This window comes from Brachyistius frenatus, unplaced genomic scaffold (assembly GCF_029030835.1).
Source record: "Brachyistius frenatus isolate BFR_SWC_R1_liver_20210118 unplaced genomic scaffold, ASM2903083v1 Contig_18, whole genome shotgun sequence".
Classification (NCBI taxonomy): Eukaryota; Metazoa; Chordata; class Actinopteri; family Embiotocidae; genus Brachyistius; species Brachyistius frenatus.
The window spans coordinates 4,881,321-4,897,346 of record NW_027210617.1 but is presented as its reverse complement, the minus strand read 5'-3'; the positions used below and the strand labels follow the sequence as shown (position 1 = coordinate 4,897,346).

At 41.3% G+C, this 16,026-nt stretch overlaps 1 protein-coding gene across 2 annotated transcripts; it reads right to left on the bottom strand.

Annotated features, from left to right (window-relative positions):
- Positions 1 to 372: 372 nt before the first annotated feature.
- On the bottom strand, positions 373 to 15,178 carry tnni3k (TNNI3 interacting kinase). Of its 2 annotated transcripts, none has more exons than XM_069695030.1 (25): positions 14,912 to 15,178; positions 14,528 to 14,636; positions 14,333 to 14,418; positions 13,994 to 14,091; positions 13,655 to 13,765; positions 13,482 to 13,580; positions 11,991 to 12,129; positions 11,585 to 11,729; positions 11,385 to 11,489; positions 11,179 to 11,273; positions 10,924 to 11,073; positions 10,756 to 10,839; positions 10,614 to 10,670; positions 9,888 to 9,980; positions 9,741 to 9,798; positions 9,460 to 9,654; positions 8,292 to 8,396; positions 8,147 to 8,199; positions 6,998 to 7,050; positions 6,353 to 6,485; positions 5,534 to 5,643; positions 4,229 to 4,288; positions 3,952 to 4,121; positions 1,939 to 2,018; positions 373 to 1,324 (listed from the first exon to the last, which is right to left on the bottom strand). In XM_069695030.1, the coding sequence occupies exons 1-25, from the start codon at positions 15,054 to 15,056 to the stop codon at positions 1,245 to 1,247; spliced, it is 2,613 nt and encodes an 870-aa protein (XP_069551131.1). In that variant the 5' UTR covers positions 15,057 to 15,178; the 3' UTR covers positions 373 to 1,244. The 2 variants fall into 2 exon arrangements, with proteins under 2 accessions (XP_069551131.1, XP_069551129.1); XM_069695028.1 differs by having other exon boundaries at positions 3,922 to 4,121; positions 14,912 to 15,175.
- Positions 15,179 to 16,026: the final 848 nt, after the last annotated feature.

Here is a 16,026-nt window from a genome sequence, read left to right as displayed (position 1 = left end):
TTGCCCCGAGAACACTTTACATTTCCACTGACTGGAAACAAGTGCTTCAGCTTAGAACAGAGATCCGTAAATGAACTGTGTCTTGATGTTGATGAATATTTCAGTCAGCGGTCAGATGGAGTTAATCGGCAACAGTACGTAGAGGAAAATGCAGTCGAACAAGAGGAACACAAAGTTTCATCTTCCTCATTAGGCTGATGATGATTTGTTTGGTTGCTGCTAGCACTACCTCCATTTATGATATAATTCATGTCAATTTGTATTGTCTTTTAAGCTTGTTTTTATGGCTAGTTTGGGGTTGTTAAGGTTTCATTTGATATCTGTCAACCACTGAGCACTTGTGTGATTTGGCCATTTAAAAAATAAAAACGTGAGCACAGACGTGACTTTCTGCCTTTTTGTTGACAAAAAAAAAAAAAAAATGCAGATGCGTTTACATCGAAATTCATTTTGTATTTCAAATGAATGCAAACCATGAACACAAAAGATAATACACACCTTTTTGTACCTGTATGTAATAAATGATTATAGTATTACACAGGATTAAAGATATTGTAATAGTGTACAATTCACAATCAAGTCAACCATTTACCAAATGTTACAACCAAATATTGAGTTATCCAGAAAGTTACTTAGCAGTATTTCCGACGTCCGACTTTGTTAAATGTCACCTAGAGGTATAGTGCAGGACTTTTACATATAAATGAATGTCCATTACGTTCCGAAAGGCGTACATGATTAAGCCTTTCACCATCAAATAGATCTCTCTGTATTTCACAGTACACAGAGTTTTTAAATCTGGTGTCTAGCGAGACATTCCCCACGCTGGTCAGGATGAATACATACTAGGTGTGCTCAGAGCATGCGCACCAGAGTCTACCAATGACCAAACTAGCTACATCAGGTTCAGCTAACTTGAATGGGGATAAAATAATGAAATCCTGCAGCTCTTCTAGATTTTCCAAATGTTGTCAGACCAAATAGATCAAATTGTAAGAACGAAACAAGTCATTTCAAGGGAGTTTTGACACACTAAACGGTTCATCTGCTATTTTACAGCCGCGACATACTGACGGAGAGGGCTAAGGCGAAGCCTACTCCGTGAAGTGTCGGTAGAGTTTTAATTACTCTCACTGACGAAAAGTGGGAGGCAAAGGTTCTGCACTGCAGGTTTAAAATGAATTCACAAAATACTCTGAACTTCTAAGGTGAGATTAGAAAAGGGCTCGGAGCTCCACGTGGGTTCAGTTACTGTCCTCGAAGCTGCCGCTGCTGCTGAAGGAGGAGCAGAATCTCATGGTGCTCATCGGATCAGACACGTATCCTGAGAGAAAGACAAATGAACAACGGCAGTGACGCCCCGACTCCTGGTAAGCTTCCTTTTTAAGTAATAACAGTGGCAACATTACTGCTGTTAATATTCTACATTATTGTGATTAAAAAATAAATCTCGCGAAAAGACCAAAACAGATGATTGATTTACGCTAACCGGGGATGACTGAAAGAGTCATTCCCAGCTCATGCTCACTACGTCACCCTGCTGCCAGAGCTCTCGATGTACAGTGCATTCATCCGTCCCTGAAAATAATTCCCTCTTGTTTTAGCCCCGAGTTTTCTGGAAATTACCCGTTTCTCTTTTTCAAAAATCAAACTCTGTTTTTGTGACTGTTTATTTGGAGCAGATTGCCACAAACTCTGACAGACATTTCTTTGTTGTTTCTGGTCTTCCAGTGATATTTCTTGTCAATAAGAAAAACTACAGAATAGCATAACCTTCCTTCTTTAAATTACTGTGTTTTACTTAAGAGCAGAGCTTTATTGTTTAATAGGAAGGAAAAAAATGCTCCGGCTGAAAAAATGTTCCTTCTCCCAGCTTAACTTTCAAAAATAATCACTGTTATTATACAGTATCAGTAAACACGTATTTAGCACACAAACCGTTTCGATCGATGGGAGAAAACTGCATGTTCCTCCTTAGTTCCTCCAGTGAAAGGCCTCCAGATGCTCGACGTCGCTCGCTGAAAAGTAAAATGAAGAAGCTCATTCATTACTCTACTGCAAAACAATACTCTTCCTGGAATATACTGCTACATTTACATGGAGAAAGACGAGATGAGATGAGATGAAGTCAGATACAAGCAGAAGAAATTCAATATGTGATGAAAGCCTCAATACCAGCCTGCTTTCCCTTTCTCTGCAAGAGTCCCGTATACAAAATTGATGACAGGTTTAAAGAAGTGACACCAGAAAAAAAACTGTACAACACTTCATAAATTAAAGGAAAATCTTTTTATTTTTTTTTTTTTTTTTTAAATGAACAGTGACATTATTTTATAGGGAACTGAACTATGTTCAGCATTTGAACATTTGGTGCCACATAAAGTTAAATTAACTGGGGTAAAATTTGCACTTGTTTTGAAAATAAGCACAGATCGAGTGCCAGGGAAGTGAATACCACACCACAATAACCCCACCGCTTGTTACTGAGCTCATAGCAATTGTTACCAGGCTGCGACTCTTCTCACACACACACACACACACACACACACACATATACACTGAGACCCCTACACACAGCATGGAGGCTCAAAGCCAGGCGTCTAACAGAAGCCTTTCTTGTCAGTCAGCATGCCATGCATGTTTTATTGCATTTCCTTTGTTTCCTGTTTGGTGTCCGAGCAACTACACTCCAAATATCCTAATTGGTTAAAATGTTACTAGGATAAGACTTGTTTAGCGTGTTAACAGAATTTGTACCAAAATGAGGATAATCTAGAATTGACCATGAAGGAAAAAAAGGAAGAGGAAGTTTTTTTTTATTCTGCATTTCGAGAATTAAGTGAAAAAGTCAAGCATAAAGTTGATAATAAAACAGGAATGTTGTCTTTTTTTACTAAGATTTTCTTTGTTAAATACTTTTTCTTAATTTTATTCATGTAGAGCTCTGATGTGGTTTGTTTGTCTGATTGTCAGCAGGAATACAGAAAAACTACTGGCCTAATATTCATTGAACTTGGTGGAAGGGTGTAACATGGGCCAAGGAACTATACATTACATTTTGGAGTGGTTCTGAATCAAGGGGCTGAATTAATTAATTAATTATTTTTGACTTTCTTTAACATTGCGAGATAAGGCATTAGGCCTACTGAATGCCACACATCTTAAAATCCTGTGGATGGCAGAAACCTTCAATAGTGACAAAACATAGGCCATTCTGGAAATACAATGACTCTTTATCACAATCAATCAAGAGCACCAGTAATCCTCTGGGATACACCTGGACCTGTTCCAACTTCATACAGTGAACAGACGTTGTGGCGCTCCAGACATGTAGGAAAGAAATTCAGCCCTTGACTTAGCACCCTCTCATGCACACCCAGAGTGACCGGCACACAGAGAGGACTAGTAAACATTTTATGATGTTTTTGACCGTTTACAAGCCCACCAACACGTCCGCTTGCACAATGGCTAGTACATCAATGTGGAGCGCTCGGGGACAGTGGTTATGTGAGGCGAATTGTGAATTTATCCAGACATACAGTATGTAGTGGTTGCAGTTTCAGATTTGCATACCACAGAAGAGTGGACTATTGGCCTTCTGCTCACTGAATCCCCTCCTAGTTTCACCATATAATCAGTATCTAACTAATCTCATAAAGAGTATTTCAGTTCATAAAAATGTTTACTGCCTGTGAATTCTAACAATACTTGAGGTAAACTGGCCAAAGAAAGAAGCTGCAGCTGTTGTTAAATTGTGTGCCACTCAAGAGACCCAGATAACTACCCAACTTAATCATTGCCATCAGCAAAGCTTCATAAAAACAACTTAAACCGATTAAGACCTAAACCACAGGCAGCTTGGTGGCTTAGTGTGAGTGAGCCCACTGTGTAGTAAATAATTCTCACCCTCTTGACTCTCACCTGTCTACGCAGATGCTTGAGCTCTCGTACTTCTGAGTCCAGAAGGCATAGGCGCGAGTGTTGAGGGCGTACTCGAGTTCGAAACGGGAGCGCAGGGCGGCCACGTGGCTCCGGCCGGGCCCTCCTCGCCCGAGCAGACAGTCGGAGGAGGAGGAGGGTGACAGGGAGCCGCTGCTGTTACTGGAGGCTGGGGACATCAGCTGGGACACATGCCAGCAGAAATACAGCCATAGTTGAGATCATTTGAAACATCTGTTTCATGCACGGCAGCGTTAAAGGAATTAAGAATATGTAGGATATTATATACCTCAACATTGCACAGGCATTCCTCCAGGTTGGAGACCACTTCGGAGAATTCAGGTCTGTCCTAAACTTGGAAAAAGCAATGGGCTTCAATACCAAACACTCAAATGAATCAAGTGTATCCCACAGCGCACACACACACACACACACACACACACACACACACACACACACACACACACAGGTGCGTTCTCTCTCACACCGGCCTGTATATTCAGCTTGTTTTAGTCCACCCACACATGAAGCAAAGGTGAACTCTGCTTCAAAAAGCAGTCCTCAGATCTCTTGGCTCTCAGTGAAAGAACAAACAGTGCCACCTCGGAGCTGTTCAATTATACATCACGTCCTCAGACAGGGGCCATGCTCTGTCTGCATTTCAATAAATCAAACCCAGACAAGTAAAACACAGGGAAACAATGAGAAAACACGTCATGATGCAACCAACTTTTAAATGCCCCTTTTTCATTTAATTTTAAAATTAAAAGTTAATTTGTAACTTTTAATGCTCCTTTGCTAATTTTTTTTGGTGTCTCTGCTTTACAGGTATGTATGTATGTATGTAAGTGGTAATTTTAGAAGCCTACACAGACGTCACAGTTGTTTTTCTGAATGTTACAGCGTCCAGTCAAAGTCTCTGTCAGGCTTTAGCAGATACATCTCACTGTATAAAGTGCAACACGTCCAAGTTTAAAACCGACACGAGATCTAATGTATTGTACGGGTGAGGAGAGTTGCGAGCATGTGAAGTCTCGTGGTAGCCCTGTTATGGCTCTTATTGAATAAAACGTTTTCATGAATTTGCACTGGGACGAGTTGGTCACAAAGGGAGACGTGTACGTAAACAGGTGACTGGTTGACAATCCTAACTAGCAAACAGGAAGGAGCTGCACCACAGAGGGAGCAATGTGCCAGCATGCCCGGCCATGTAATAATGTCTTAATGAGGCCAATGGAAAAAGGAAAAAAAAAGAAAAAAGAAAGAAAGATCATTGGCTAATTGTGACCATCACAGCACAGAGGGATGATCATTCAGGTCCTGCGTGCTACTAAATGTGAACAGCCATGCAATTATGTATCATCTGGGGATCGGCCTCTCTCATTCATTACTGCTGCATGTGCATGGAAGGAGCTGCTGACTCGGCATCATTTGCCTCTCAGAGCTTCAGTACGTCTAACGACATGGATGAGATTAGAGTTGAGTTTATGCCGGGCAGTGTAGAACATGGTGGCTAAAACTAGATAGTGTACCAGTGTTTCAAATGTATAATCAGAGCTCAAATGAAGTTCAGGAAAAGGTGAAATTTGTTCACCTCTGGACTGGAGTTCCAGCCTCTCATCAGAAGTGCAGAGATGGGTTTGGGGATGGAGTAGCCAATAGGAGGCCGGATGTGATGATAAGCCATATCTGCTGCTGCAGCAGCTGAGGACAAAAGAGCATTTTCAATTTAGTTGTACAATGATGTAAAGTGTTACCTGACCTGTTTTGTATTTGTTTTCAATCTATACTGGATATAGGCCAAATGTTTTTTTTTACTTTGTGTTTCCTCCCTAATAAGCAAATATTAGCTAGCCTGGTGTTACCAGAACCGCAGTCACTGTGTGAATATATGGGTCTGCCACCCTCTGTTGAGGATCGTTTCCAGTCGTTGAATCCTAATGTTCGTAGACCTCAGGTTAATTTCTAAACTATCAGGGCAGCCTTTTACCAATTGACATTGACCGCCATATAATATCTGCTGTGCGCCAAAACTCACCAAACTGTTAACAACGGATACCAGTGTACGACCCGGTAAATGACTTTTGGAGACTTTTTTTTTATTTTAGAAATTGTACTCGCCTAGTCTACATTTCCTTGATATGATATTTTTGTATCATCGCTACAACTGTTTGTATTGCTTTATCCAGCTCTTCCACTGTCAACACTATTGAAACTACATTTCGAAACAAACGCCTGACTTCAGTGTAGTCGCACTTAGCCACCCCCACAGGTCACCGATTGGTCTGCCCATCGGAGTTGCTGAGAAAAGATAGTTTCCAGACTAATGCTGCCTTCAAACAGAAGTCGCGAGCTCGTGGTTACATCAAGGGACGTTGTGGCACACAAGACTATTTTGAATAGAAAAAAATACCAGGTTTCAAGTGAGCGAAGGGAATTTCTCCAGTGAGCAGCTCCCACAGACAAAGGGCGTAGCTGAACATGTCAGCCTTCACAGAGTAGCGAGTGCACTGGGTGAACACCTCCGGAGCCATCCAGCGCAGGTTCTGCACAAACACACATGAAGACAGCAAGTGGGAAACAGGAAACAGACTGGGTTTAAAGAAGCATAACATTTTGAAGATTTTAAAGTATTTTTAAGACACTAAGTCAGGCCTTTGGCAACACACACGAGATGAGGCCCAATTACTGACATAAACACCGTCCCAGCAAGGGCAAGTAGTTCGTCACAACAAGCAGCTCCCGAGAGATGTAACACACTTAACACCAAACTGCAGGCCAAGCACTCTGCGTAGTATTGAGTCAGCACATTCAGACAAAATCTGCATGAAGGCAGTTTTCTTTTTTAGCTGGCGGGTAATTGATGGCTGGTGCCAGAAGAAGCTCTGGCTTGAACGCCGACAAAATAACTGCATTCACTTTTTTTTCCAAAAGGTCTTATCCTTTATGATTGCTGTAGATGGTGTGAGCGTTATTTGGCTGAAGAGGGGCAGAAAACTCTTTCCATAAGGTTTTATGTGTGTCATCAAATAAATCAAAAGGAGGAAACAGTACTGACCCCTGGCTGCTTGGTCATGTTATCCTCATTCACAGACTGTAGAAATCTGGATTCTGCAGAGGAAGGGGGAAACAAGTACGGGTGACAGCAAAAATATCATATATCAATGTCCTCCCACAATATAATTTCTGATCAAACATAGTGTTACAGCAGCACAAGTAGAGAACTGTCATAAAGTGACTCAGTGACTCCGAATGGTCTGGTTGAACCCGTATATCTCTCTGCTCCTGGGGGGAGCACTATTTTCAGAGTGTAGGTTATTTAGAGGCCCCCAGCACACCTGGCATTATTATCCACCTTGAGTGATCCGATTACAAGTGGCCAGCTTTAAGTACATGTGTGCACGCCTGGCATTATCATGCATCTCCACATGTGTCATGAGTGACCACTTGTGAACAGATCTCAGTTTCAAATGAACACATATGTCATATAAATATACAAATAAATCAAAATGTGAACACGTACAATACCGGAGGGCAGGAGTCATTTAACACAATGAGACATCTTTGCTCACTGAAGCCTCATTTTGATGCGCTGTCTATTTAAGATTATGATGTATTTGAAGTTTGTAAATGTCTAAACACTTGAATTTGTATTTTACAGCCTTAGCAGTCAGGACCTTATTGGTTCAGGTCAGATTATTGAATTATTCACGTGGGTCGGGCTTTGCGCTGCGGTGGACAAATGAACTGTGCGAGGGGGTGGCGGCTCATCCACAGGTTTGCAGGAGGGATGTATGTCAGAAAACAGACGAGATAAAGTAAAAGAAAAACGGCTAAACCCAGAGGAGACCTTGGTGAAACAAGCAGGTTGTGTACAGCTTGTGTAATAAGTTTAATCACTAAACAACTGTTTTATAGCTGCGAGTCTGCAGGTAAATGTGTAGTGGTTTCAGTAGAGCATAAGTGAGTTTTATTGCTGATGAAATCAACAAATTCTTCCTCTTACAAATGTTTACTTATTTCTTCTGGCAAAAAGTCTGACTTTATTACCACTAGTTGACAAAGCTGTTATTGGCGATGTAGATCCAAAGACAGTCTCTCATTCATTTAAGTATTTTATTCAATGCTGGTGTGGAAAATGTGGTTAATGCAGCTTTTATTTTCCATGTAGAGCAAATAAAACATTGCAGTTAGTGTGTTTGATTACCTCCAAAATCAGCCACCACTGCATGTCCGTCCTCATAAAGCAGAATATTGTGACTGGAAGGAAAACGTGTGTTATTTGCGATGACAACAGTTATTTCACACTGCCAATACCGTCCCACCACACACGTTATTAGTGTGGCACCTACCTGTTGAGGTCCCTGTGGATGATAGGCTGGGTGAGGTTGTGCAGGTACTCCATGCCCTTGGCCACGTCAATGGCAATGATGAGCTTGGACTGCAGGTCGATAAGCCTGTCCATTGACACATCATTAAAGCAGCAACCACTTAGTGGCAGATCAATGGCCCCTGCCAATCACACGTAGCACTTTACACAGATCAATAGGACAGTCTATAAAGACAACACCTGGCCCCACACGGTTAGCAGAATACTTCATCTGGATCAATGATGATCACGGCTGAGGGGGAGCGACTGGTTAGCTTCCAAGGATGATAATGAGAGCTGAAACAGCTCTGCTGCGCAAACATGTGCTTCTAAGGCATTAAGCAACTACTTTCAGTAGTTTGGCCTCTTTTTAAATCTTATTTAGCAGCACGTATGCCCTGATAGTAACACGCCTCACAGCACCAGAACTCCTACCTAGTTGTTTAGGCTTTCTTCCTTTAGTTTAGAAGTAGCTTGGCACAATGCAATACAATAGCCATGCAACAGATACTACCTTACTTCAAATTATCCCTTTTGCTGCCGTTGTTAGTCGCTTGTGTGTGTGTGTGTGTGTGTGTGTGTGTGTGTGTGTGTGTGTGTGTGTGTGTGTGTGTGTGTGTGTGTGTGTGTGTGTGTGTGTGTGTGTGTGTGTGTGTGTGTGTGTGTGTCTGCACGTCTTTTTAGAATTATGTGTCATAAATATAAGGACAAACACACATTGTGAGGATATTTAGGCTGGTCCTCACAACTTTAAAGGCAATTTTAGGGTTAAGATTCGGTTTTAAAGTTGAGGTTAGAATTAGGTTTAGGTTGCGGTTAAGCTCATAGTTGTGATGGTTTAGGTTACGGTAAGAAGCGAGGGAGTGAATCAAGTCAACGAGTGTCCTCGCAAAGATTGAAAGACCAACGCGTGTGCACTGTGGGGACAAATATTTAGGTCCCCAAGGGCAGAGTCTGCCTTTTGAGAGTGAAGATGTGGTTTTAGGGTTAGGGTTGGAGTTAGGTTAAGGTTGGGCATTTAGCGGTGATTGTTAACATTAGAATTAGGGTAAGGGGGCCAGTGAATGGATTGTGTCAATGTGTTGTCCGCATGAGGATAGTGAGACAAACATGTGAGTGTGTGTCAATATTTGGGATGTGAAATTCCTCACCTCTTCTGCTCGTGCAGCAGGGAAAACAATGAGCCTCCAGAGATGTACTGGGTGACGATGGCAAACTGACTGGGGTCGTCCAGACATGCGCCCACAAACTGGATGATACAGGGGTGATTGAGGCGACACAGGATGGAAACCTCTCTGCAGAACATGTCCACGTCTGATTTTGAGCAGTACGTGTTGGCTCGATAGCTACAGAGGAGAAAGAAGATTGATAAACTGATCAGTTTTCCGTTTCTTTTGCCAGAGAAGGGATGGAAAATCACGTGAACAAATACCGTTTTATGGCGACAATTTTGTTCCTGCATTTGCCTCTGTAAACTCTTCCAAAGGAGCCTGTGTGAAACACATGCGGTTATCAATCATATTGTCCAATTTGTAGGCACATTAGTTGACGGGAAAAATAAAAAGGAAAATGAAACCACCTGATCCAATAATTTCATTAAACTCCAGCTCAGACAGCTGAAGGTGGAAATGAGATGGGAGGCTGGCCCTGAGCACCAGAACTTCTGCTTTTTCTGAAAAGAGAGTTTAGTGCATTATTATCAGTAAGCGCACAGGAAGTCACCATGTTGCTGTTTTTGACTTACTTCCAGGTGAACCTAAAACAGGCAGATTTGATAATAACTTCTATTTGAAAAGCATGGGAAGAGCGTAATTAAGATAATATTCACATAATGGTGAGGGTTTAGGGCATTGGTATGGAATCATGCACAAATCATATGTACTATCAAAAGCCAATTAGAATAGGTTTAAAGTATTTATTAGTTGTACAAATTTTGGCTTAAGTACCATGTTTGACACCTATAGTGAATATAGTTTCATTGATTTTTGCAGTTCAGTGTTAATGATGTCCCATCTACCCCCACATGAGCTTGTTGCCCTTTTCAGGCCAACTAGCATCATTTTCTTTATTTAACCCTCGATATTAAGAAGGTTTGAAGGTTTAAATTCTTATCAATTAATTTCTCTGATATTATGCCGAAAGTGGATCTGAAGTTCACACCAGCCCAATTTTCACAGGGACAGACAGAAACCAAGTGTTATCCGCAGCAGCTAAGCTCCTTCCCCTGGCAACAGACGCAGTGTATGCTGTCAAGTGAGCTGACAGTGATGTAGGAAATCTGCTGTGCTTCGCTCCACCTCACTACCTTTAGTCATGCTTTTGATCTTTCCAAGAGGAGACGGGACAGAAACGTAGGACCCATCTGGAGGAGATAAATATTCAGACTTGTTAGCGTGAGACCTTGGGGGATTTTATTCCAGATGAAAATGTCAAACATAGTGACTCACCCCCTCCTGGCTGGGAGTACTCATTGCAGGGAGAGTCATCTGGACGCTTGTAGTGTTTTAGTAAGGTGACAATGGCATCATGACCTAGAAAACACAATGAGTGAGTGGTAACGGGGTTTTATTTGATTTTTTTTATTAACATTCAAGTTTATATTCATATAAACACACCTTTTTCATAAGCCCACATCAGGCACGTCTGCTCGTCTTTCTCCCCACTGGACCTGCTGGGGTCACAGGCAACCAGGTTCATGTCTGCCCCGCTGTCCAGCAAAAACTGCACCATGCGGATGTGGCCGTGGAAACAGGCGCTGTGTAGAGCTGAACAAACGCACGAAAGGTGAAACTCGGAGCAGGGAATGACGATTTAAGTTTGCCAAGGTAAACAGAGGTGTTATGCTAGTTTTAGTGCATGTGAAGAGTCACCTGTGTGTCCATCTCTGCCCTGATGGTTGATGTTCATCGCGTTCTGGGTCAGCAAGAATTTGACCATCTCTAGGTCCTTTCCATAGGTGCATGCACTGTTTCATTAGATATGAATTCATTATCACTTCAGAGCAACAGGGATTACAAGTAAATAGCAATTTGTGTCTTTTGCAGACTATAAATGAAGCCGGCGTGCTAGACAATACCTGTGAAGTGCTGTTTCACTGAATATGTTCTCCTTTGAAAGGCCATCTGCACCAGAAAACTGTAGTATCTCCTTCACTGCTGCAAATTTGCCATTATAGCAGGCGCTGAGGAAACACAACAGTCATTGCAACACTTCATTTCCACCTCATGTCATCTACTAGAAACCAATAGAAGACCTCTGACACTGTGAATCATTTACAAGTGTAGCGGTGTGTCTCCGTAGATGTTGACAGAGTGCGGTTGTGCTTCAGAGCTGCTCTGCAGAAGGAAACGGATGATCTCATGGTGACCAAACCGGGCGCAGAAGTGGAGAGGAACATGATCTTCGTTGTCTTGAGCATTTACTGGTGAGAGGAGAACAAAAGTTAGAGGAAGGTCAGCAATTATTCCTGCAATCATAGTTACCTACAGAATTCAATGAGCTTCCCTACAGCTTCTGAAAAGGGAAATCAGCAAGTTGAGACGGTGGATGAATTATAGTACCTTTAAATGCTGTTTAACAACCATGTGGTTAAGTGAGTAAAACCTATGCTGTTTTATTTTACAGACCATTAACTCAAGTGATTCTTAGCTACAGTAAAGCTCACTTGGAGTGTCTGTCTCACCATTTGCTTTGCTGCCTTCAGCCATCAGCAGTTTGATGATGCCAAGAAAGCCTTTGGCTGCAGCCAGGTGCAGCGGCCGGTCACCCACCTCACCACTCACATTCACATCTGCCCCAAACTTCAGCAGCAGCTTTGCCATCTAGAAGGTGAGAAAAGTGTCCGTTTCAAGCAATTATAGACTTGCACCGTACAAAAGACTTATCGAGTTTATTTCTATCAGTTAACCCTTTAATGCTCTGCTCAACACATTTAGAGTCCTAACATCTTCTTGAGAAATGTTGTGAACTCAAGTTTACCTGATTAAGCCATCTCTACCCTTTGGTTTCGGTATGTCAGGCTAATCAAATCCACTAGATGTCACTGTGTCTTGAAATAGCATGCCTCCTCAGGTGACTTTCATACTGGAAGTCCGCAACAAAAAAAGTCACTCCAGAAGTTGGAAGCGTTCTGGTGAAGTTTTCAAAGGTAAGCACAGTTTTTCCAGATATATTCTAGTTTCAGAGGTCTTGCTGAACAGCATTATGTAACTTGATGAAGCACACCAAAGTCTAATGAGGGTCAAATAATTGTCTAAAAGCACGCCCAACCAAACGGTTAATTTGTCACTTTATGGTAAAAGTAGTGAAGCTAAGAACATATAATTAAAATGGACCATTTGTTACACAATTAAACAAAAGCCTCTGATCATTTCTTATTGTTAGTATGAAATGTAGGCTATAATGTTATTCCATTATACATATGCTGAAATAATTTTATGAGCATATTTTACTTTAAAAACAAACAAACAAACTCCAAACGATCCAATCCAAACAAATGGTTTTAGAGAAAAGTTTGTGACATTATGATAATAAATGTTATTTATGAACATTCAGTGCTGTTAATATATTTAATGCTATTCCATTATATATTTGATGAAAGCATTATAGCCTATTAGTGTGATTTTGCCCCATTTCTGTCACATTTTCAAAGTATCGTAATTATGGTAAATATCTGGAAAACAAATACGTGGAAAAACTAGTGCTGATAATACTATTATTTCCATGGCAACATATATGCAGGTATGCCAACAGATTACTAACCTTATAGCAGTATAGGGGTTTGTAATTTAGATTTATTTGTTTTTGTTTTCCTGTGTTTGGATGCAAACCAACAATGGTTCTCTACAACCAAAAATAAAGTGGATCTCATGCCCAAAAACATTTGTCTTGTTGCGCGACCACAGATGAGCAAGTCTGAGTTGAAAAAGTTTGAAAAGTTTGCATTTTATATGACTTTTTCTCGACTGTTTTAGCATTTGTTAATGTATTCTGACTTTTACCATAAAGTGACTTCTCAACTGTTTGGTAGAGACCTACATTAAAAAAATGAGGTCAATAAAAATAAAAAAAATAAAAAAACACACACATTAGTAGTTGTTATTGCTGTTATTGCTTTTTTCCTTGGTGAAGACATTATCAGGTTAAGACATCAGAGTTAATGTCCACGACTTACCTGCTCGTCACCGTGATAGGAAGCAATATGCAGCGGGGTGAAAAAGACAGCATCCTGAACGTTAACATAAGCTCCATGCTGTAGGAGGATATCTGCAGCCTAGTGGGGAAAATGACAAAATATCAATGTACCAAAAACACTATGGTCCATAGCTGCTGATAACTGTCTCTCACCTCGTGATGTCCAGCCAGTGTGGCAACATGCAGCGCTGTGAGGGCACCGTATCCCACTTGCTGGACGTCTGAGCCGCCGTGGAGGAGTGCGGTCACCAGCTCAGCGTTGTCCTATGGCGTGTAAATCAAAGACAGAAACACATCCACAGCGGCTGGTGTCTTATCATCACGATTAATCAATTTAAAAATGCAGCTAACCACACTGGCTTTGTGTGTACTTGCACTCCACCATGTGGTAAAACCTCAGAAGGCTCTCAACCAGATGACATATTACAAGCAGGACAAAGACCCAGATTTGACCTACAATAGAAATCTGTTTTGCAGTTTGATTGGCTTCACCTTAAAAGTGGCCAGGTGGAGCGCAGTGAATCCATTCCTGGTCAGTCTAGACGGTCGCAGGCCTTTGTGTATCAGGGTGCGCATGTGGGCCTTGTTCCCTGGACACAAATACGACAAATGGTGTCAAAAATGTACCCAAACAAAACTCATTGTGGCTTTCAGTTGTATTTCTTTAACTTTTATAATACCCCTTTATGTACTATTCACTTAAATTCTACTGTTTAATTTTCTGCTGCTCACTCCGGAAAGGTCACCAACAGACAATAACATCAGTCAGTCCATGGTAATCCGTCCCTCCACTGTCACATTTTATTAATAGACTCTGGTAGTCATGCATACCTCCACACACGCAGCAGAGATGCAGCAGCGACAGCCCCTTCTCTGTCCGGTAGCTCACGTTCACTTTCTGAAAAGCCTCTTCAGAGCTGAGCCACAAAAAAATCAACATCACCTGCTTGTGAACAGGGACAAACCCACTGACACAGAAATCAAACATGATGAGTCAGACCTCTAGCAGTGTCGAATTTGAGTCACCTGAAAGCAAGCTTAAGCTCCACCAGCTCACTGTCTTTAAGCTGGAAGTCATCCTCCAACTTCTCGACGATCACAGAGTATGACTCGCCCACCTTCTTCTTCCACTCATCTTCACAACACCAACATCAGGATCAAACATTATAAACATGTAATCATTTCATTGCTATGGCTTATTCATGATATTTAATCAATATAGAAAATAGCTGTTCAAATGTGAAGCTGAACAATCGTATATTACATTGAATCGGAGCACTGCTGTATGTCATTGTCAGTCACAAACAGTTGTAAAGTAGTTCAAATGCTGTTTCACTGATGGCAGCTAAAAGTAAAAACTCTTCCTCCTCATTCTCAGCCCTGCAGACACACGTGAAATAAAAACAGTACCTGTGCACGTCTGAGATGGTCTTGATTTGTAATTTCCCATTGAAGGTGTCTTGCTTCTCTGTATAGTTTGGGTGAACTGGAGTGAGGCGGGAATACAATCTGTCACTCTGTTACAATTGCACGGGTCCAGATAAAGGGGGATCATGGCTTTGGGCTAAAAATAAACACCTCGGAGTGGAATGCTTCACAAAGACGACAACTGATCTCGCTCCCCAGTGCGTAGATACACGTACAGTATCAAATAAAGCAGGTGATTGGTGGCCTGCATTGTCCGCTGAAGCCTGCTAAAGGAACTTGTGTATGATGCAGGAGACTCTGCAGGAGTAAAGTTCTTTTGCTAAATATTGAACTACTTTAGGGGTTCTTCAACTTTTTTCTGTCATGCCTGTCATGCATTTGGGAAACTAATAACATTAAAATTTGTTCCAGCAATTACTGCAATGCAGCAATTTATATTATTAGTTACACTTGCTTAAATGGGTCAAAATGTCAATACATATTGTTGTGTTCAGATTCTCTTCCGTGCTTGTTTAATTCAATAATTTTTATTTAGTTATATTCTTATCCTAAATTTGCAGTTTTGGAACTTCTAATCTCTCTATAAATCTAATGTGGAGTTTTTGCCTTTGCTTTTACTGTCCGGATAGCGGTCCCTCTAAAGGCTAATGTCCTTGTTCTGAGACAAACTCCCTGAAAACAAATCACCTCCTAAAGGAACAGTCCGTGCGATTCAGTGGTATTTTGCTGGTTGCTACCAAGTGAACACCCCTCACCAAGCATATAGGACAATTTATGGTTACCGTGAAACTCACGAAAAACATCAAAGGCCCTCTCAAGAGTCAAGTGTTTGGTTTGTTCCTTCTGGGCTGCCGTAGAAACACGGCAAGTTCAGTGCAAGAAGACCTGCTCACTATGTAGATATGAAGGGCTCATTTTAAAGTCATGAAAATACAACGATTCTTTGATTCAGGTGATTATTGACTAATGAAAACATCATTATTAACATTAAATCCCGTATCTGCTAATAAATTCCCCGGAATATTACACATTGGACCTTAAATGTTTACGGATGTGTAAGAAATAAAAAGGCAAAAAGCTTTGAAAAAAATATAAAA

Excerpts from the sequence above, each read along its gene's own strand:
- tnni3k (XM_069695028.1), bottom strand. The coding sequence starts at position 15,056 with ATGATCCCCCTTTATCTGGACCCGTGCAATTGTAACAGAGTGACAGAT. Across the intron at positions 11,730-11,990 it reads TGAAGGCAGCAAAGCAAATG|TAAATGCTCAAGACAACGAA; the intron begins GTGAGACAGACA and ends TCCTCTCACCAG. Across the intron at positions 4,289-5,533 it reads GCTGGAACTCCAGTCCAGAG|GACAGACCTGAATTCTCCGA; the intron begins GTGAACAAATTT and ends TTCCAAGTTTAG.